Source organism: Phasianus colchicus, chromosome 1 (genome assembly GCF_987193195.1).
Source record: "Phasianus colchicus chromosome 1, bPhaCol1.hap1.1, whole genome shotgun sequence".
Classification (NCBI taxonomy): domain Eukaryota; kingdom Metazoa; phylum Chordata; class Aves; order Galliformes; family Phasianidae; genus Phasianus; species Phasianus colchicus.
This window is the reverse complement of record NC_143436.1, coordinates 22,836,573-22,859,184: the sequence shown is the minus strand read 5'-3', so window position 1 is coordinate 22,859,184 and position 22,612 is coordinate 22,836,573. Positions and strand designations below refer to the sequence as shown.

At 39.0% G+C, this 22,612-nt stretch overlaps 1 protein-coding gene across 2 annotated transcripts; it reads left to right on the top strand.

Annotated features, from left to right (window-relative positions):
- The first annotated feature begins 3,222 nt into the window (after nucleotides 1-3,222).
- LOC116243730 (hyaluronidase Ccc Hy-1-like) lies at nucleotides 3,223-21,901 on the top strand. Of its 2 annotated transcripts, none has more exons than XM_090136922.1 (4): nucleotides 3,223-3,427; nucleotides 13,267-14,220; nucleotides 20,334-20,423; nucleotides 21,206-21,901. In XM_090136922.1, exons 2-4 carry the CDS (start codon nucleotides 13,303-13,305, stop codon nucleotides 21,632-21,634), a joined length of 1,437 nt encoding a protein of 478 aa, XP_089993048.1. In that variant the 5' UTR covers nucleotides 3,223-3,427; nucleotides 13,267-13,302; the 3' UTR covers nucleotides 21,635-21,901. The 2 variants fall into 2 exon arrangements, with proteins under 2 accessions (XP_089993048.1, XP_031470989.2); XM_031615129.2 differs by lacking the exon at nucleotides 3,223-3,427 and adding an exon at nucleotides 4,820-4,861.
- Nucleotides 21,902-22,612: the final 711 nt, after the last annotated feature.

Here is a 22,612-nt window from a genome sequence, read left to right as displayed (position 1 = left end):
ACAAGAATTAAGCACTTAAGTTTGAAGATTTGAGCACTAAGTCTTATGAGACCAATCAATGTAACAGCTTTTGGCAAAGCCAGTAGGTGCCTGTTACATCTTTGGGGATGAGTTTCCTGTTGAATTTGTTGGAAACTCTTCAAATAAATTTTGATATTAAATGCATGTTATTCATAGAATTTCTATGTTATTCCAATTATTTAATAAACTGTGAGTGTTTAAGAAGCATTTGTTGTTTATAATGCATTTGTGACATGGAATAGGACCTAGTTTACAATGTACAGCAGGATTTCATATTTTTCTTGTAGTCTTTAAACACGAAAATCAGTAACTACGTAATCACTGAAGAAGCATACATTCTAATTATTCTTCCAGTTACCTGAAAAAAATAAAAACCAACAATCCAAGTCTTGCATTTAAAAGAAGACAGCATTTTATTCAAATGACAATGCATGTTCATACTGTGATTTCCCAAGGCATTTCTTGATTCATATGAAGCCAGATTATATTTATAGGATACATAGGATATATATAAGATATTTAAAATAAGAATGTCATTATTTTTAGGCATATAATAATAGCCTGGGAACAGCTAAGCTCTAAACAAATACCTCTTCATAAAGTGCGGAATTCTTTCTCTAATTTCATCTGTTAAAGGTCTTGGTTTCATTTGTAATTCAAATAAAAGCAAAGAAGCAGTCTCTCTGAATTACTCCCCCAGCAGTCTGTCCCTACAGTTTCCTGCCTCCTGATCAGACCATCCTTCCTTCTGTCCCAGGGAACACATTCTGTCTCTTCTACAGCACAGCAGGGGCTGAGGTCCATCTGCCACCAGCGAGAAGCAGAGCTTGTGGTGGATCCCACTGTGACTCCCAGCACCTGTATTTGGAAAGACCCTGAGAGAGTAAGGCATTGCCCAAATACGTTTCTTAAGTTAATCCAGGCTTCAGGCTTAGTAAAGGCTTTGTATAGCGCAGAGGGAGGCTGGCAGGAGTTAGGCTGCAAATCCTAGCATCGTTCTCTGCCAGAATGAGATCTATATATGTATATACACTCACATCTCCCTTTGTCAAATTACAGGAATCAATAACTGCTGACTCATAGAGATTTTTACAGCTCTCTCATGATCTCCATTCCTCAAATATCAAAGGTAACTGTAATATCAAGTAAAAATAACAGCAGCAAAGAAAGTTTGTTATGGTTGAGTTGTTTGTGCCCACACAAGTGGAGGTAAAAAGAAAAGTAAAAAATCTGAAACCTTTGTGGGATTTATTATTGATTTTTATTAAGTATTAGTATTCCTCTCAAGAAGTACTGTGAAACAGAAACTAATTATTACCAAATTTACTTCTATTATTCTAGGATATTTGTGGTTGTTTCATTGCTCTGCACACACACCTCTAGCTCGTTGCCAGCCTTTTTCCCTCAATGGTTAGAGGGACTTACTCCAGCAGTTCAGAGCACTGCCTGTATGAATTATGATGCCCCAAAGAAGTTTTTTAGTTCTCTCTGTCTCCTGTTTATCCTTCAGGATTCACTTTTCTGTGCAATTCTGAGGAAAATCCTGGAGTAGGTGGTACTTTGGTAGGCTGCCAACCATTTATATGAAATTTGTTGTTCTTTCCCCCTGTAATAAACAAAGAAATTAGATAGATAGTTTTTAGTTACTAATCTGGCTTTTTTTTTCCATGCTGCCACTCTACTTTAAACATGATTATGTGTATATTTTTCATCTATTTCAAAGATTTTATGTATTTGTCATTTGATAGGACAAAGGGAAATGGATTCAAAGTAAAAGAGAGGAGATTTAGATTGGATGTAAGGAAAAAGTTTTTTACAGTAAGGTTTGTGAGGTGCTGGAACAGGTTGCCCATAGAGATGGTGAAAGCCCCATCCTTGAAGACATTTGAGTCAAGGCTGGACAAGGCTCTGGGCAACCTGGTCTAGTTGTGGTCCCCCTGTTAATTGCAGGGGATTTGGAGCAGATAACCTTTAAGGTCAACTCAAATGATTCTATGATTCTATGATTTTATCTCCATAGCCCAAGTACATGTGCACAGCATGTATACATTTGACTCTGACATAATAACTTATGTAATAATATTTAATTGAAAGTTATTCTTCGCATGATACATTTGAACTGATTGAACAAAGTGAATCATTTGCATCATCTGTCTGCCTGTCTGTCTTTCTGTCCATGTAATTATCTGTTCTTCCTCAAAGCAAGTATCAGCCAGGCACACAAGAGGGGCTCAGATCTCAAAGGTCATCACATATCTACCCAGTGATGGAAATAGCCTGCTGATTAAATATAAGAGAGCAACCCAAAGGCTGAGGTGCACAGTGGTCACCCCATGAGCCAGTGCAGCAAGGTTCTGTAAATGACTTGACCTTGGAAAAATTTAAACTGGCGTCACAGTCAGTGATGAGACATGGGTCCATGGGAAGCTTGCCTTTATTATTTACAGGGCTCAGGGAGCTACTTCTTTTCTATTTAATAAAACTAGTTGTGCGAGGTCAGGACCAAGTATGACAACAACAATAACATCTGTAGTTGTTCCAATAGTTCTTTGTACTTGTTTCCTGTATTTATTGCACATTTAATACTCAAATGGCAACACAGTCATGCTTGACAAGATTAGGAAATGTGGAGTTTCCTTCTTTTACACTTCACAGTTCCCACGTGGGGATGTGGACCTCTCTGAGCTCCATCTCCACAATGTTAGAATACCCTAATAACTTTGAGCATTGCACTGTATGTAGGGACTCCCTCTGTACAAGTCTATACATCCAGCAGCTTTTTAACTGGTCCATCAGTGAGCCATTGTGAGGCTGATCCACTGCAAAGCATCTCTGAGGAGCACACATGGGTGCTGTGGGGTGCTGCTATTTCCTGCCTGTGCTGATTGGTGCTCACACCAGTGCTCCTTGGTTGTAAATGTCATGGTCATAGCATGGTGAAGACTGAACACTCTATGCACATTGATGCCAAACAATCTCTATAAAAAAGGCTCTTCCTGAACTGTTTTGCTGGCTCTGTTTTGCAAGCAGCCCTGCTTTTCCCTGCCCCACAGTCACTGTCAGAGCTTGTCACAAGTGAGCGTGCGACTCTCAAAAAATTCATTCTTTGCAAACATTAATCGGGTCATTCCCTTATCAGGCCATTAAAGTTGGTCATACAAAATTATTATGACAAGAGCCAGGCTGCTTACAAGTATTACGTCCAACTTTTTTTTGTGCACTTATTTACTTGCTTTACAACGACACGGCGAGTGTTTAAATAAAAATCTACACATATCTTCAGACCCTCTCAGTTTCTCATTAGTTAAAAACCCACTCATTAGGAAGAGCAAATTCCCCAGACAAACACATCAGCTGTTGTAATTTGTTCTGCCAAAGTTTACTGCTGTTCACTGGTTTCACAGAGGTAAGTGCCATGTTATTTACTCAATTAATACTCTGTAAAGACAAAGTTTTCTCTTCTGGTTATAGTCTACCACTTATGGAGGCTTTCTGAGTTATCTTCTGTAGCACATCACTTCTGAACTATATTTTCTTTCTGTTTTCTCTTGTTAAATAGCTTCTTGGTGATTTACACTCCGTAATGTATAACAGCTATTTTAGATGAGAAAACTCATGTTGGAAAGCTGTCTGTGAATACAATTCACATTCGAAAAGCAGGAGAAATGCTTTGACTTTAAAGGCATTTTATTACACTATTAACTATTTTAATATGTAAAGTGGTGCACTGGGTTACGCATAGAACACTACAGACCAAGAAGGCAGCTAATTATATGTTGGCCATGTATTTAATTCCATATGAAAAAATAAAAATATGCCTTTTTCATTAGAAACAAAATATGAAGTTTAATTGTTTCAAGATAACTCACAGATTTGCATTAAGGCATTCCATCACAACAATCCGTGTATTTTAAACTAAACGCAAAAGCAGTCCCAAAGAGGATGCTGTTAGTTGCATGACAATGACTTCTGTCCATTAATGGTTTGTGTTAAGATATGCTGGGTATTAGCAGAGAGAGATGCTTTTACCCAGACAAGCAGAGTACTGGCATGCAAATAAAGTCTGACTTTAATGCTACCTCAAATACTTCACTTACATTTTCAAATTGCCCTGAGTTTCTGTTTGGCAAAGTGTAATATTTCATTTTGTGTTGTCCAAAAAATAGGACTTACTTATTGCAAGCAGAGATTTACAGTGGAATATACAAATATTTTAAGCATTTGCCAACATATTAGGGATTTTTAGATGATTGAAGAATACATTTTTCCATTCACAAGATTATAAATGCTTAAAACTCCATTAATTCAACTGGAACATTTCCAGATTTACACCCCTCAATTATTTTCAATTGAATTTTCTTGAATTACACCATCTGAGAGCGGAATTTATCTCTGATAAAGCAAAAGTTAATTTAGCTTACAGCTTTTTCTCAGGATTAAGCCAAAGCCTTATTGCAGGAATTCCCCATGTTATCAATTTGACTTATTTTTCTTTTTTATCAGTGACTCTAATAACAACAAACCCTTCAAAATGTGAATGTTTAAGCAGACGGTGAGAAAGAAGTGAAACTATTTTAAACGCTTCACAACAATGTAAACTCATCTATTATTTAGTGTACATTCATAAATTCTTTTAAGCTACTAACATTATGTTCCAGAAGGTAGAGTGTATTCTGTTAGTGCCAATTAATGCTCATGATCTCCATCTAAAAGTACTCAGTAATAAATTTAAAGGAAAATCTATAAACCATTAAGAACTTTCATTCAACATACTGTTGCTAGGCAGTTTTGTTTTCACCCATCAACGGCCACAACCAGAAGAACAGTCTACTGAGCAATGGTGAGGACATTAGTCTTAATTATTCAGGGGATTAAAACTTTAACAGCTCCTACAATCAATATAGCTTCTTCAATATAGTAAGGCAAAACAATACAATTGCTTTATTCCCTGTTATCATTTGCAAGATATTTCAACAGAGAAGAAAAAAATATCCTAAAGTAGCTTATGCAAACTTAGGCTTTTAATATAAGATTTGCAACTTGCCAATTTTAAATATTGAGAATTCTTTCTTTCTAAGATATATTTGTGTCCAGTTTGTAATGCAATAGAAGCAGGCAGAAATTAACAAAGACAATACATCAAGCTTTTTCTTAAAACAGAGACTTGATCAATGCTTCAGACATTAAATAATAGATAACTTCATGTATTAGATATGTAAAATAATACAATATTCTAGATTTTATCTAGTGTCATCCACTTAAAAAATACTCTTTGCTTTACTCAATCTTTAAGCAATTGAAAAATTGTTTGTAGTGCATACATATTTAATCTCCCCCTACAGCTTGGGCAGATTGAAAACATATTCATTTGTCTTTACTTGATATTCAAACTGTCATCTATAATCTGTGATTGATTTAAGATGACAGGGAGTTTTTTAACTAAAACACAGAGCCAGTAACCACGATCTGCATATTATTTTTCCTTCATCAAATGATTTGCTACTAAATCACTTTGAAGATTTTTATGTGAGCATTCAGATACAAGTTGTTTTCCTCTTCAAGAGGAAGTTAACACAATTTGAAGTCCATGTGGCTAAAAAAAAAAAAAGATATTGGCTCCAAAGATGTGATCAGAAGTCATTTGGGACTGTTACAAAGGGGTGATTTGGCAGCACTGTGTAGGTTACTCTGAATGTAATACCTCTATTTATTTCCATGGACACTCAACAGCTAGAAAGAGCACAGCAACACTGTTTGATAGAGCAAATTCTCAGCTACAAAACACTGCTTTTTTCAACATAGTCACCACCAGTAGCTGTGCATTTTGGCCAGTAATGAACGAGAGCCTGCATGCTGTGCTTATAATAATCTGCCACCACCTCAGCGTGCTCACACCCACTGCTTGGCCTCCATAAATGGATGGACATTTACCAGTGAGGCTTTGGTGACAACACACAGATGCAGACTGTTCCTTTAAGTGCCTGTAAGGTCTGGAGGTGACCACAGTGGCCTTAATGCACCCAGGCCTGACTGCGTGGCCTATCCCCATCATGGCTTCAAGTGAAAATGAGACTGAAGAGAACATTCAGAGGTGAGGAGCTGCAGGGGCCACAATGTTCTCGCAGACGCTTGGTCCTGTGCTACTCAGGGCTCCCTCCTTTGGAGAGGCACAACTGTGGAGACTGCAGCTGCAGCTCTCAGGTCAGAAACCTAATTCTGCCTTCATCTGTGCAGGCCAGGAGCCCAAGCCTAAATTTCAAAGCCAAAAAGAACACTCTTGATGGCAAAACCTAAAGGAATGTTTGCATCTCATGGAGGTGCACAAAGGGCTTGGTACAGATACTGGGGAACAAAGAAACCCTGATTTTTCTGCCCTTTGCTAACCTATGCTACTGTTTCTTGCTTTTAAACATGATCTAAACCGCAGTCATTTCACATTCCAAAAATTACAACCAGAAATGAAAAGTTCACCTGGTTATAGTGAGGTATATTGTGGTGTGAAAGCAGTTTAAGGAATGATGTATTGTTCTATGAAACGTGTTCCACAATGAAGGCTACACTGATGACAGCATCTAGCAACCCAAGCAGCACTCAGGCAGTTTTGGTACTAATGCAATGACTTTGCAGATGATAAGATGCGAGTAAAGATGTGTGTCTGCCTCTAATAATGGTAGATAATGGCAGGACAAGGGGAAATGGCTATAAGTGGAAGGAGGAAAGATTTAGGTTGGATGGAGAAGTTCTTTACACAGAGTGGTGAGGTGCTGGAACAGGCTGCCCAGAGAGGTTGTGGATGCCCCATCCCTGGGGGTGTTCAAGGCCAGGCTGAATGGGGCCCTGGGCAACCTGGTCTAGTATTAAATGGGGAAGTTGGTGGCTCTGCCTGTGGCAGGGGGGTTGGAACTTGTTGATCCTTGAGGTTCCTTCCAACCCAAGCCATTCTATGATTCTACGATTCTACAATACTATGATTCTATGATTCTATAAAAAGAACGATGGGTTCTAGGGGAAGAAAATCTTTTAAATACCAATTATTTTAGCTTTCAGTCCCATGCTTCCGTGCAGTTTTTCTCTCAACTGAAGGCATGACACAAGCAGCAAATAACAGAAACAATCAAGCTAAACAGGAAATGCCTAAGCAGATCTTTGGTCTAAATCTGACTGTCTGTAAAACTCTGATATGCACGAAGGAATGTCTTCTGGAGTTTTCCATTTGCCTTGACACGAATAAATCACCGTTTACAAAAGGTCAGTGGTTATAACAAGGATCACAAAGGTCTGAGTCCCTATCTCCTTGCTCTTTGAATTTCTTTTCACACATTTTGCACAAAAATCGAGGGATGCTACTTCACACCTTGTAACCTCATCTCTCTGTTCACCTATGAGAAATGAACTTTAACACAAATTACAAAGAAAAAGATATGTTCCTTTTGGTACCTATATTGCTCCGTAGGGAAGACTGCAAACATTTTAGTGTTAACTGTTATTCTGTTAACGTTTCAACTTTACATCTTACCTGAGAAAGAAAGCTGTAGAAGTAGGATGATGTCAGTTGACAGACTGAAAACTGGTGTGTGAGAGGATACAGTCAACACTCATCATTTCTAAAAAATGATGCTAGTGCATATTTAAGACATTTAGACAATACAGTTTTACACTTTTGAACCATAAACATATTCCCTATAAGTTTGCAGTCTATGTCTACCTTACCACCGCATCAACACAAGAAATTTTCCCACAGCACCAAGCAAGATTTCTGACACATTTTGGATCAGAAGAATAGCAGTAGAGAAGGAGCAAGACAAGGACAGAAAAACACAGAGATTTACACATAAATGTATAGATAAATACGTGATATCTTGTAAATGCACATACATCATACGTCAGTGTATATGCATACAGAGTTTAGAAAAAAAAAAAAAGAGAAAAAATTTTAAGGTTACTACAGTAAAAGCCATTTCAGATTTCCTCATTAACTTGCACCTGGCTAATATAATTTAAAAGCCAATATATTTATTAAAGATGTATAGTTAAATCATAAAGGAAAGGTGATTTTTCCAACTTTTAACAGGGAAGAGTTATATGGCTTAAACTATATTTGAAGTATTTCACAGAGCTTCCTTTTAGACTCTCACATGCATTACTGAGTCTTGAAATGTCAACTACAACACCTTTAAATCCTATCTGAAATATGTCGAAATCTACATAAGATCTCTGCTTCACTGCAACTTCTGCTTGAAACTTCTTTCCACTTGTGCCATTTTTTGTCATTATAGCTCTGGAGAAATTATATCTATTTCTTCAGAAAGAGTACAAAAACTGACATAAATCTCTCAGTAGTTTCTTACCATACACGTGAAGAAAGATAGCAAAATGAAATCTACAGAACATAAATTTTTCACTCAGAGAGTGGTTAGATAGTGGAATGGCCTACAAAGGGAGGTGGTGGAGTCGTTGTCCTTGGCAGTGTTCAAGAGGTGTCTGGATGAGGAGCTATAAGATACGGTTTAGTAGCTTGTGGTAGTAATGGTGATGGGAGAACAGTTGTAGATGATCTTGTAGGTCCTTTCCAACCTTGTGATTCTATGATTCTAGGATTCTATAAATATATGGATTATACAGCCCTGAAATTTCATCGTATGGAGAAGTATAGTGAGAGGATGCGCTTGCCAGCTATTACAAAGTCGCGTTGGCTGGCTATCATATGGCCAACATGTGAATCATAATACAAAACACAAGCGGTAATGTAGTGTGTTATGGTGCAAAGAACCCTGTCATAATTCATACACGTTAGAAAAGAAGAACTTGCCACCTGGATAGCACCATTGCACTGTATTGTAATCCACGTTGTGCAGATAGGTTTCTTCAGGGTGCAGATCTACGTCTTTATAAACTGCAAGCTGTGTATTTTGAAATCAAAGTGTACAATTACGATGTTTGGTTCAGCAGCAGTCAGATATGTGGAAATGGAAATGTACTGGAATTCTGGCCAATAATCATGGTGATAATAAAAGTTGGGCTACATTAAGAAAATCTGCTTGGAAAAAGCAAATTTTTTTGTTTCTTTTTAAGGGAATGTGGAAAGAAGTATGCAGAAAAGTACTCACTTGTTTTATGAAACAGTAAATTTCAAGGCACCTATTAAAGGACATACTGAAAGTCAGCCATAACCTGCCGCATGCTGAAATGCATAGAGAAAGCTGATGCAAATAGAAAAGGCCATGTTATAAAGAGCAGTGAGAGCATGATCCAAACGTTACTGCAATAAAAAACCTCCTCAGCTTCAATGGATTTCTAGTCGGACTCTCAATTCTTTCATTTGTGAGGAATTCATTTTTGTTTTTAGAATATAGAGCAGAAAAGTTGGGAACAGATTCTGCTCTGAAAATATTACAGTGCCTCAGAAAACTGTGTGCATCTTTAGGAAGTTAAATTAACCATAACAATATGTCATTGAATCAGAAAAATGGGAGGATTTGAATCAAGGTTTATAATGAGCCTCAAGAAGGAATCGTTAGTGTCTGCACTCATTAAAAGATTAGAGATTAAAACAGTCCAATTAGTGGCCTTGCTTGAGAATAAAAAGGTCATAGTCCAAAAAATAGCAATGGAAATTGGAATAAAAAGGTATTTTGTTCTTGTTTAGAGGTTCTTTTCTGTGAAACAAGAGATAATTTATTTCCCCATTCTTTTTCAGAATTAAAAGCCTACATGTTCCTTTGAAAAATTGCTTCACTTGGTTTCGAATGACTTTTTGATGCCAAAAAAAAAAGCATCTGTAGTTAAATTCCCTTGTGTCAATAATATCTCAATTAATTGCAGATTAATGCAACTGGATTGGAATTTTTTCACTGGATCTGTTTTTTAGGAATCATCTCCCCTTTAAGGAATTGTGTATACAGGGTTGTCTCTTGTGTGTAATTAAGAGTAGCAGGAAAACTGAGATGCTTTCCAGTTTTAGCCATCTAAAAGACAGGCGTGTTATCTCAGTAGTTATCAACTGTCTTTCTAGGCTAACAGACATAGCAAACTGGATGACTAATTCCACACAGCTCTAAATAAAGAATTCATAGTAATCATGGGAGGTGTTCGTTATTCACTTGAGGAGCCTGAATTACTGTTCTTAAACAAATTCCTGACTTCTAAAAAGCTTCAGTAGGATTACACAGATTCCCCCTCCCTACTTTATCTAGGGATTCAGGTTGTAACCACCTGCACGTCTGCATTTGAGCAAAGCACTGAGGCTTCTCCACTTCACTGAAGATTTGGTCAATGCAGTTAACAGACCCCTGAGAATTACTCAACACATCCTGAGATGAGCAGATTTGTTACCTGTAGTCATATGGTCTTGGGCAACCCGTTCTTAGTGACCCTAGAGCAGGGGCAGGTTGCACCAGGTCACCTCCAAAGATCCTTCCTTCACCTCCCATGTTTCTGAGATTTAAAGCCGTGTCAAGGACAATGACACAGAGCAGCACAGAATTAAAAATTAACTCGAATTTATCTTGCAATATTAAACATTTCCTGGCCTTTCTACACTTCAGTATCTAGTGCCATATCTAAACAAAAAACTGTAGTATATGACAGAAATACCCAGTTATACATACATAACAACACAAGATTAAACAATGCTAGCATTGGGACTGTGGGATAAAGCATCTGAGACTTTTTCCTGTACCTTTTCTTCCACAGAAATTCACTCATGTTGCTCTTCCTACTTCATGTGAAGTATTGCTTCTCAAGAAAAACCTTGCTTATATTATGGGCAGTCCCAATCATGAAAAGGCACCTAAGTGTACTGTGACAGTTTGCTGCATCAAAAGAATACAAATGTAAGAGCGCCTTCCAGGAAAAGAGTGGAGTGAAAATAACCTAGCATCCTTTCCTTACACATGTATTTAGTGCCAGCCAGATGGTCTGTAGCAATGGCCAAGTTCACTGTAGGATGTTGTCATTAATAGGATCTAAAGGATTGTGAGCGTAGTATTAAAATTTAGGTGCTAAATCTATACTTGAGCATGCAAAGCCATCAGCTGGAGACCAAATGAGGAAATAAAGAGAGAATAAATCTCTAGCTTGCTAATGAGAGTTTGCTCCTGGGAGCTCCAGCACTGTGGATTTTTCGCAGTGCTGCTTTTTGTGCACTACTTCTAGCTATCACTTAGTGCAAATTGCCTCTTCCACCTCTTAGGAATATGCTCTTGACCAGTGGACAGAATGACTCAATCCTTTTCAGGGAAAAAGGATGGAAAAATTCAAGGTTAGGGATAGAGGAGAGAAAGACTGTCCTGTAGGAAATGAAAGGACAAAGCAGAGACCAAAGAGAAAGGCGGAGAATATCCGGAGAGCAGTGGGAGATAGAAAAAAGAAGTATCAGACACAAAGGACAGAAGGACTGGGGAAGGAAGGAGAAATGGCAGGGAGACTAATCCTGTATTACATCACTTCTGAAAGCCAGCAGTTTTTCAAACAGTGGAAAAAGTTTTGTCTTTAATAAGTCTGCTGGTGTACTTGGATAGGAATACTTGAAACCCCCTTTTTGCTTTGGCATCCCATTGCAGATTAAAAGTTGGTATCCAAGGAGTACTACAACATCCAACACTTAGAGTGCTGCATTTGAAAATCTGGAAAGCAAGAAATCTAGATATCTCAGCTGTGAGCAAATGGTTTATTAATAGATGGGTAGATGTGAAGATCTTCCATTTTCCAGGAGATAAGTGATTAACTGATTACAACCAAATGAGCAAATACTAGGGGCAAGTGAATCTAGGCTAATTAATGTAGGATAACTTAGGTCTGACTTCACAGTGAAGGAAAAGAATCATTAAAAATGAATGTAAAAATAGGGAAATATCCAGATTTGTGTAATTTCTCTTAAAGGTTGAGGTAGCTGGGCTTGTTCAGCTCGGAGAAGGCTCCAGGAAGAGCTCAGTGGAGCCTTCCAGTACTTGAAGGGAGCTTACAAGCAGGAGGGGGAACTGATATTTTTCATGGCCTGATAGTGATAGGACGAGAGGGAATGGCTTTAAACTAAAAGAATGCAGACTTTGGTTAGATGTCAGGGAGAAATCTTTTATTCAGAGGGTGTTGAGGTGGTGGAACAAGTTGACCAGAGAGGATGCCCCATCTCTGGAGGCGTTTGAGTCCAGGTTAGATGGGATCCTGGGCAACCTGATCTAGTGGTTGGCAACCCTGCAAGGGCAGGAGCGTTGGAACTAGATGATCTTTTAAATCCCCTCCAAGCTAAGTCATTCTACAGTTTTCTGATTGTATGACTCCTCTGCGAAGTGTTTGGACACCAGTACAAAAAATAGGTACTGTACTTCCCAGCAAAGGCATTGGATCACAAACCCTGCACAGAGGAGAGCTGTTACTCTTGAGGAAGAGCCAGGAGCGGGGACAGGTTCTGGAGCAGCCAGCAGGTGAACATCTGCACCATGCAATGCCAAGCATGGATGTGGGTGCCAAGGGCAACAGCAGCCCCAGATAACTTAGTCTATAAGCCAGTGTACTTACCAGCCAGGGGAAACAGCAGACCTAGAAAGGAAAACAATAACACTAATATGCCCCCCTATCTTTAGGTTAGTTCCCTTTTCATCCAAGAAATGTCATGCTTTCTGGCTAGTTCAGATTTGCTTGATATAATTATTTCTTTCACATATTGATATTTAATTTACTTCCAGTATAATAATTACTAAATCATTAAGCCATTAACAGTATCACCCTTCCAGACTGCAGATTGATTATCGTTCTTGCAACCACTCATTTAGAAAATGACAGTTAACTCAGGGGTAGGTAACAAAACTTTTTTTTTTTTGAGATGTGCTGAAAATTGCCATTTCTAAGCTCTTTTGATTAACCCTTTTCACACAGACGTGTCTGGTTTTTGTTTATATTACCCTTAATGTGACCATTAGCATATACAAATAATGAAGATGTCTTTAGCCCATTATAATGAAGTTCTAAGCAAGTCAGAATGGTTCTAGCAGAACTTGCTTCCAAACTGACATTTGAAATGAGTAGCATAACCCTTTCTATACTCTCAGTGCTTGCAGAAGGGGAAGGATGTAAAAAGTCTTTCTGAACATTTGAAATTAGATTTATTTTTTCCAAGATCAGTTTTTGTGGCTTCCTCTTTTTGCAAAGAGTATAACATTAACAAAAGAAAATTGAGCCTAAAGATATCCCTTTGTCATCCTATCTGTCAGACATTGTAAAACGTCATTTCTAATTTTTGTATTTAAGGACACACCACAACAATTTCCCAGTAAACAACGCATCATGGATCTTTGGATCAGGTGGCTGGCAGTCACAGTGCTGCTTACAATGTGTGATGCGCAGCTTCCAAAACAGGCACAGGCTCCCCTGCTTCTGCACAAGCCCTTCGTTGTGGTTTGGAATGCACCCACCGAGCAATGCCGGCTGCGGTACAAGGTGGATTTGGATCTCAGCATCTTTGACATTGCATCAAACACCAACGAGACTCTGAGTGGATCCAATGTGACAATATTCTATCACACTCATTTGGGATATTATCCCTACTACTCAGATAATGGCAACCCCGTGAATGGAGGAGTGCCTCAAAATGAAAGTCTTATCAAGCACCTTAATAAAGCAAAGTCTGACATTGACTATTGCATACCCATGAAGAAATTTCATGGACTTGCAGTCATTGACTGGGAAAACTGGAGACCCCAGTGGGACAGGAACTGGGGCAATAAAAGCATTTATAGAAATAAATCTCTTGAGATGGTTAGGCAACGGCATCCACAGTGGTCAGAGGATAAAATTAGGAAAGTAGCTAAAGAGGAATTTGAAAACGCTGGCAAGAGTTTTATGAACAACACTATCCTTCTGGCTGAACACATGAGGCCAAACGGTTTGTGGGGTTACTATCTTTACCCAGACTGCTACAATTACGATTACAAAGAGCACTGGCAAACATACACAGGAAAATGCCCAGCCATTGAATCTTCTCGCAATGATCTCCTCCTTTGGCTGTGGAAGGAAAGTACGGCTCTCTACCCTTCAATATATCTGGATTATATACTGAAGTCAAGTCCAAACGCACTAAAGTTTGTTCACTATCGGGTTAAAGAGGCAATACGTGTTGCCTCAATTGCTAGAAAAGACTACGTTTTGCCTGTTTTTGTTTACTCCAGACCATTTTATGCCTATACTTTTCATGTTTTAACAGAGGTAAGCACGCAGATGTCTTTAGAAATGTAGAAATTAGAAACAACCTCTTAGAAAAAAAAGTACTCACATAAAAGCATTTATGCATATTTTTCAATTTTTAACTCAGAAAGTAATGAGGCACAGGAACAGGTTGCCCAGAGAAGCTGTGGATGCCCCATCCCTGGAGGCATTCACGGCCTTCCTGGATGAGGCCTTGGGCAACCTGAGCTGGTGGCAAGTAGCCCTGCCCCCAGGAATGGGTTGGAACTAGATCATCTTTAAGGTCCCTTCCAATCCAAGCCATTCTAGTACTCTTCAGCTACTCCTCTACCCAGTGTAGGCAACTGCTATACTCACAGTATGAAACACTGTACCTTTCAATAGTTAATCCTGCAGTGTCTTAATATATTTCTGTAGGATAACGTATATTTTCAATGAGGGTAATTTAGAATGAAAGTACAAAAAAAAAAAAAAAAATCGTTTCCTTAAGGAAATAATTCATCCTGATATTTTAATTTTTCAGGACAGCTTGTAAAATTAACTTGACAATTTTTATGAAGGTTAAAACTAATTTGTATAATGGAAAGACAAACTTATATGAGAAAGGAACCTGAGGGCTTTTTTGTTTCCTTATCCAAGTGAAAATTCATTTAGTCTAGAAATAAAGTAGTCAAATAAACTGGTCTGGCATGGAGTTCTTAACTCCTGTCTGATGAGCACACACTTTTCAGAAGTACAACACATTCACTGATCTTCATGATCCAACACTTAATGTTTAATGTCTTTCCAATAAAGAAACTGAGTTTTTGAGTCAAGCAATGTTCCTTCAACCAATGACAAAGGGCACTAAGTATATAGATGCCACCATAAGAAGGGACAAGTTAAAAAAAGCAGCAGTCAGCCCAGCAGGCTGTGAGATGCACGTGACTTTAGCCTGGCACTGGGAAGGTGGAAAAGCCCCAGCATCCTGAGAGGTGTTTCAGAGTGCCCCCAAGAAGAAAATGGTGCACAGGAGCAATTGTGAATTTGGTTTGCCTTGTTTTTAGCAACTGTTTTCTGTGTGATGTGGAAGATGCAGATCCTAGCTGTCTCAGAAAATATGTACAGGCACGTGAAGCCAGACTGCACTGAAGGCAATGAGTTACTGGGATCAGCACAGGAAGGCTTTCACCCCAAATGCCTTTGCTGAAGAGCTCAAAACAGGCCATGAAATAGATGAGCATTCTGCAAATGCCGACTGTAATAATACATTTTTATAATACAAACCATCCTTTTGACAGATATAAAAATGCCAGGAATGTTACTGAAAGCTATGAAAACAATCATGCTGTTAGCAATTATACATGAGTTCAAAATCTGTGGTGCTATAAAGCTACTGTTTTACCTTACACTTTTCTGAACAGTACGGTGATACTGCAATATTCCTGGTATGTTGCACTCTTTAACTCAGATTTTCAATTGCATATGGGCACTTCCTGCTGGATGCTTGAAAGATCATTTTACAAATCAGCAGCCAGTGACCATCTGTGCACAGACAGAAAAGCATCTTTAGATTGTGCTCTACTCCATACATTCTAACAAGGACAGCACCCAGCGGTGCAGGCAGGGGACAGGGTTTGCAGTATTCCCAGAGAGTACATATTGTCTGCAAAGAACAGCTTGGGGACTGCCTGGAACCTGTGCAGGGTTGCACTTAAGAAAACTCTAAATAGGAATGACTGAGAAAATAAACTTGTTTTCCTTGGCACTGAAGCCACTAAGGCATTTTAAGTATGTTTATTTGTGTTGGTATTTTAGCTTAGGTGGAGCTTGTCATTTGACCCATGACATGCCCCTACGTGAACCTCACAAACTAAGCAACTCCTGAGTTCCAGTAATGGTGGGTGAGAATATAACTACAAATGGAAACAATGTCAAACAGAGGAAAAATGAGGCAGCAGGTTTAGGGACACCTGAGCTCTGACAAGTCTGGGCCATGACAACCACCATCCTGTCCCATCAAGCGAAGCAAGAGTTGTGTTATTGTAGTTCAACAGAAAGAACTACAATACTGGTGTATTGTACTGGTGACCCATTCAAGGCTTGGGCGTAAGGCTTTCTGTACACAGTATGATAAATTCAATAAACATCACAGTGGAAGAAAGCAAAAACTATAGTTGTGAGTCAAAGCCACTAAGATAGAGGCACAGGTCTAGCAGAGCTTCAGAAAGACAAGAGGCACAGGTCCCAAACTGCTGCTATAGTAATGCCTGCTGTACCTTTCCCTCTAGCTGTACACAAAAGTCAGCTGAGCTATGCGTAAGATAGCTGAGAAATTCACCCTGCTTTTCTTCATCAAAGCAGTGTATAAATTATGATTTGAGATCCCAGTCATTATGAAAGGTTTCTGTATCTGCTAGAAATGCATACAAGCAATTTGCTATCTGCAAGGCATTTAGAAACTATTTGCCTTGACAATTGACTATTAGTGTGTGTGGGAGAGAGGAGTTACACATCAGCATCTGTGTTTCTGACCAGAAGACTAAAGTCATGAATAAAGGAGGATGACTACCAAAAAATGATGAAAAATGGACAACTTCTCTCATCACATACAGGTAGTTTTAATAACAGTCTCTGATGCCAAGTTCTGTGTCAGTGTGCAGATACCATTGCCCGCAACCACTCAAAGCTTGCATTGCTATTTCTGAATACAGAAAAAGCATGTCTGAACCGAGATCATTCACAATTGTGAAGAAAGATTACAGATATACTTATTTTCCTTTTCTCAGCATGTAGCTAAGAAAACTGTCCTGCTTCTTCTCAGGCTGCAAAGTGAAATAACTCATCTCCTACTTTTTTAGCATGCAGGGCAGTGACTTGCCTGATCAAAATGTGGAGAAGCCTTGATAGGAACTGTGCTTCTGGGGTCTCTTGGAATGTGTGGGCCTTGCACAGTGCTTCAGGGAGGAACCTCTCGATCATGCTTTCAATTTGCCACTCAGCAGTTATGAGGGTCAGTTATGATTCCATTTTTTGTCCAAGATAAGATATCTAAATGGGAAATAAGAGTTTTATTTTCTGACCAGCTGTGTGGTAGTGGAGGGTGGTGGTGCTGTAGCTGACCAGGGGTCAGAGTACCTACCTACCTGTGAGGAAGGAGCTCTCAGGTCAGGTCTCTTCCCAGCCTACTAGGCTGGATCCAGAACCCTCTCAGTCTATGTCAGACACCAGGGAAGACCAAAAAGAACGAGCATAAAGAAAAGGGAAATAGATAATGTCACCTGGTGTTCATATATTATTCAAAGAAAAGCCATTCTCTGCTGAAGGCTTTTGAAATTCTTCGTATGAATCAGTCTTTCAGCGAGAGACATGGCTATGCCTAGAAATGACAGACAGAAACTTTATTTCCTTCCTTGTGGGCAAGCTATGTAATTATTACTCTGAATTAATCATAAGCTGTAGTCAGGTTCACACTTGTCTCTCTTGTTCTCCTTTGAGCCTTTGTTTAATTGGTGCAAAATAGAATGGCATCAGAAAGAGAAATACTTCCTTCTGTCTTTAACTCCCCAGTGAAAATAATCCCCATGGAGCTGGAGATGACACATTTTTTAAGCACGAAGAAGATAGAAAAGTTTAGCTTACATTTTCATAATTCTCTCTCTTCCAGGGGAAGACTTTTACCACTTGACCTTTGTTTTAAAGAACACAAGAAGAGGAAGGAAATATAAGGAAATATTTGTTTAAATAAATTCCCACATCGTGTGGATTTTTTCATTTTTTTCCCCAGGAAAAATCTAATAGCTATGCAGGTGCTGTGACTGTTCTTCAAGCATCTCTAAGCGAGTGTACCTTCCAATCAAATGACAAATCTTGATCTTCATCTGAAAAAAGTGCTAAGTTTCTCAGCATTGGCAAAGTAGTGATTCTAGGTGTGAACTACAGGTGGAAAGATGAAGTTGCTTCAGGAGTTTCATTTCTGAAATGACAAGCAGCAGTGGAGTTAGTGCTTTTGGATTTAATTATTTTGTGTTCATATGAATCATACATGAAGTGCTGAAATATTTTTGTGGGTCTGAATCTAAAAAAATACTACAAATAACAAAGAAAGCTGTGAAACACGAGGGAGTAAAAACTGGATTTATTGACTTGAGGTCAAGCACCCCAATCCCAAGACGAACTACTTAAAGTCTTTATTTTGGGTTTTTCTCAAGTCTTAGTCCATCCAGCAATGCTAGCTATCTATTGATTACTTATTTTGACTGATCTAAAAAGTGTCATTGATTTGTTCATGAGATCTGAACCATGCTGGTGCTAAATCACTGAACAACCATCTGGCAAACATCTAGCCTTTGTGCTGGGTAATCTTCATAAAATGCTTTCTAGATGAGAACAGCTTTCAAATCTTCATTACCAGGAGCTCAGACTATATTTTATATTGTTTTTACATTTGATATCTTGCTTTTTAAATTCACACAAACACCAGAAGAGGAAAGAAGAAGAAAATCACAATTTCACACTTAAAAATAATACCCGCAGCACTCACCACACTTTTATATAGCTAGCACTGGACTATAGTCTTTTAAGAGTAACATTTTCTAAAAGACTGCTTGCATGATCATCAGCATCATGATCCTCTGACAAGATTAATTATACTCTGTATCAGTTTTGAACCCTACACTAAGAGGCAGCAGGCTAACTCTGCTCTTTCAGACTTTTGCAGGTTTTCCTGTACTGTCTGACCTCCAGTTAATGGTCAAAATCACTTACTCTGACTCTGTAGGAATCTTCAGCATTTCAGCAGAATCTCCTGTTTTCAATGCATTTATTTATGCTTTCTTTTATGTCTTTTAAGCCTTACAAGTTTCAGGAATGAGAACTCCGTGCCATGCACTGGTAAATCAACATGCCCACTTATTGAGAAAAATAAATTGTTTAGTAGCAATTTACAATAATAACACAGTTCTTCCATTCTCTGAGTTTGCATTTCTAATACACCACCATGCTGTGATAATATGTCTGGTCTTTTAAATTGTTTTTTCCCAGGAAGAGATTAAAAGACTGCATTAAAGACCATCTGTAACTTTTAAAATGGAATTCATTATTTCTTTTTCCTGCTGTTTTTTCCAAATCAAGAAAGAGTAGTTTCAGATGTGATTGATCATTCCTTGAAAAGTGGCAATGGAAAAGAACCTTACTCCCTAATTTGTAAGGTCCAGTTGCATTTCTCTAGACATATTATTCACAGTCTTAGGGAATGCATTTAAAATGTATAGAAGATATATTGCTATGTTGTTGGAAAGTGACTCTTGTTCTGCACACAGTCTATGTTCTGGTACAGCTGCATTACAGGTAATTACTACAACTTGACTGTGTATTGGTGCGGGTCTAACAGTGGACATGGCTAAGTCAGTATATACAAGTATGCTTTCCCCAGATTTGCATTCTGAAGAACAGGGAGAGGCTTGTGTTTCAGTGGTATGTTTCCCAGCATAATGACATTCATGCTGCTAGGAACAGCAGCTCTGTGAGTATATTGATATGGCTAAAGCAGCACAAGTTAGGCACCTGTCTAAAGCCTATCAAATGCAGTAAGGCTCCATGGGGGCATCCAATCACATGATCATGCTTAACATCACTTACTAAGTACGGTGCCTATGTATCTATGCTAATCATTCAAAGACTGGTAGATAAAGCACAGCTTTTAATTCCTACCCCACTAGCTTGGTTGGAGGGCCCCTTGGGAATAAACTGTAATGATTTTATTATTTCTTATTCCCTCCTGTGAATAAAACCCTGTGCATGCCTTTGGAGGTACAAATAAAATCTTTCTAATATGAACTGTGATCATAGAATCCTAGAATCACAAATTACCAAGGTTGGAAAAGACCTCTAAGATCATCCAGTCCAACCATCAACCTATCACCCATATTTCCCACTAAACCATGTCCCTCAGTAAAACATCTAAATGTTTCTTGAACACCTCCAGGGCCCTGGGCAGCTCATTCCAGAGCCTGACCACTCTTTTGGAGAAGTATTTCTTAACGTTCAACCTGATTTCCTCTAAGGGGGAAAAAAGTGATGCCAATATCCTAGTCCTTTTTTAGTTTTAGTTATATATCTTTGGTTTTCTGATGTCTGCTTTGGTCTTCTTTCAGATTGATCTGGTTAATACCATTGGTGAAAGCGCGGCTTTGGGAGCAGCTGGAGTTGTTCTCTGGGGCAGTATGCAATATGCCAGCTCAAAGGTAGATTCTGTTGATCTATTAGTATTTAGAAATCATCTCAATTCCTCTTCTGTGCCACCACACCCATCATAGCACTTGACTGTCTTTATTGCACTTGACTGTCTTTATTGATGGTGGTTCAGGATTACTTTCAACTCTTAGTTCTATACTTCAGTTATGCTGAGAAGTCCTGTTGTTGAGAGCACACTGATTCAAACAAGTTATTTGTACCAGCTTTAATAATGACTCTGAACGTGGCCTGGGTTCTGGTTCTCTCCCTTTCACATAATCTTCTCTCTTCCTCCTGAAGCCTCTGGCAAAGCACCACTGACTTCAGCAGGGGAATAAGGGATCCATATAGAAATTTCTAGTTGCAACTTCTGTGCTGTTTTCTGAGAATGATGTAGGTCCCAGTAAACTGAAGGAGTTGGAGAAATCAGGACCAAAGCAGTGGCTCAGTAACTGCTTTAAAACCTATTAGTCACACACACTGGTCCTTGTCAGCAGTTACCAGAAATCTTTACTTAATGAACTAGTGAGTCTCAGGTCAGGATGTAAGCTCTCTTTCTGTTTGCTAGGACTCATTCCCAGTCTAATCCTGTGTGCTGCTACCAAGCTCACAAACAGAGGATATAGTAAAGTTTACTTCCAGGTGTTACCAATGGAGGCATGCAAATCCAACGTGTTTATCTCAACAGATTCTTCAGCTGAGTACAGTTTTGCTCTAGTATCTTCTTAAACACAAGAAACTTAGACCCAATGGTAACTACTGAGTAATGTGTGATGTCTTTTATTCCCTGCAGGAGAGCTGTTCCGCTGTGAAGAGATACATTGATGGACCCTTAGGACATTATGTCATTAATGTGACCTCAGCAGCCAAACTCTGTAGCAAAGTCCTGTGTAAGAAGAATGGAAGATGCATCCGCAAAAACAGTGGCTCTTCTGCGTACCTACATCTGCCACCCAGTGATTTTAAGATTCGAGCCCATCACTCAGGAAGGGGCCCACGATTGCAGGTGACTGGTGAACTCAGCCTGGAGAACATAGAAGTCATGAGGCAGAGGTTCATGTGCCAGTGTTATCAAGGATGGACGGGAATATTCTGTGAACTGCCTGACCAAAGTGTAATGGAGCACTGGCTTCACGTTGTGTTCAGCAGATCAAGAAAACAGAAGCTTTATGTCTTTCTCTTAGGAGCCATGCAGCTTCTTCTCCTTTATACAGCATATTAAACTTTTCTGAGGCATGCAAAGAAATCAGAAATGCTGTCACTTGGACTTTAGCAAGTCTTTTTTATAAAGAGGAAAGATGTTGTTGATTAAATTGCTTTATTCAGTCTTGTTCATGTCTCAGTCCTTCTAAAAGAGCTCCAGGCATTAAACATTTTTCAAGTAGCCCCTTCTTTTTGATCAGTTCATTTGCTTACTTTTTAAGCAGATAAACTTTTTGCTGCTACAGTGGAAATTTTAACTGAATAAAACTGTTGAATAACATGGTACCAGGATTCACCCATGTAAAAACTTAAAAAAGGACTCAGAACCTCTTTGCTCTGGGGTTGGATGATTTAATATAGTTTGACAAGGAAGAGTTTTCATGTAGACCAAGGAGCCCAAACCGTGCTCTGCAGTTCTTACTGAAGTCAAATGGCATTTTGCAGGAGCAGCATCACAGTGCCCAGATTCACATCTATCACAACTTACTGATCCCAATATTTCTGCACAGAATGTGTATTTTGGTGTTTTAAGGCCTGATTTGCATCTTGTTACTTTGAGAAATATCAGTATTTCCAGTGGTAGTTTTGTGCCCTCAGTTACAAAGGTACTGTTTGACTTAAAATCTCTGCAGTTAACAGTCACTGGGTCAAATGGTCATTTCCCATAGCACCAGAGAGCCTTCAGCACATACACATCTTTAGGTCAGGGGGTGTTGAGCATGGAGAGATGCTGGCACACTGCAGCATTCCTGCAAAGGCAGAACTTTCCTCTGAGCCCTTGGGAAACAGGCAGTCTCACATCTTCTCTGCACTGCTGCTTAGTGTCACTGCTCCCCTGGGCTGCTTCCTGTTCTGCTGTTGATATGAGCCTGAGAGATAGCTATAGTGTTTGGGTTGCTCTGTAATGACTTGTGCTAAGAAGCTGCAGGAGAGGCGTGCCACAGAGCTTTTACTTTTCAGCAAGTTCAGTGGATAACAGAAAAATGAAGGTAAAATC

What these genes read in the sequence shown, in the direction of transcription:
- LOC116243730 (XM_031615129.2), top strand. An exon ending in CTTTTCATGTTTTAACAGAG is followed by an intron (nt 14,221 to 20,333) that starts GTAAGCACGCAG and finishes GTCTTCTTTCAG; the next exon opens with ATTGATCTGGTTAATACCAT. An exon ending in TGCAATATGCCAGCTCAAAG is followed by an intron (nt 20,424 to 21,205) that starts GTAGATTCTGTT and finishes TATTCCCTGCAG; the next exon opens with GAGAGCTGTTCCGCTGTGAA.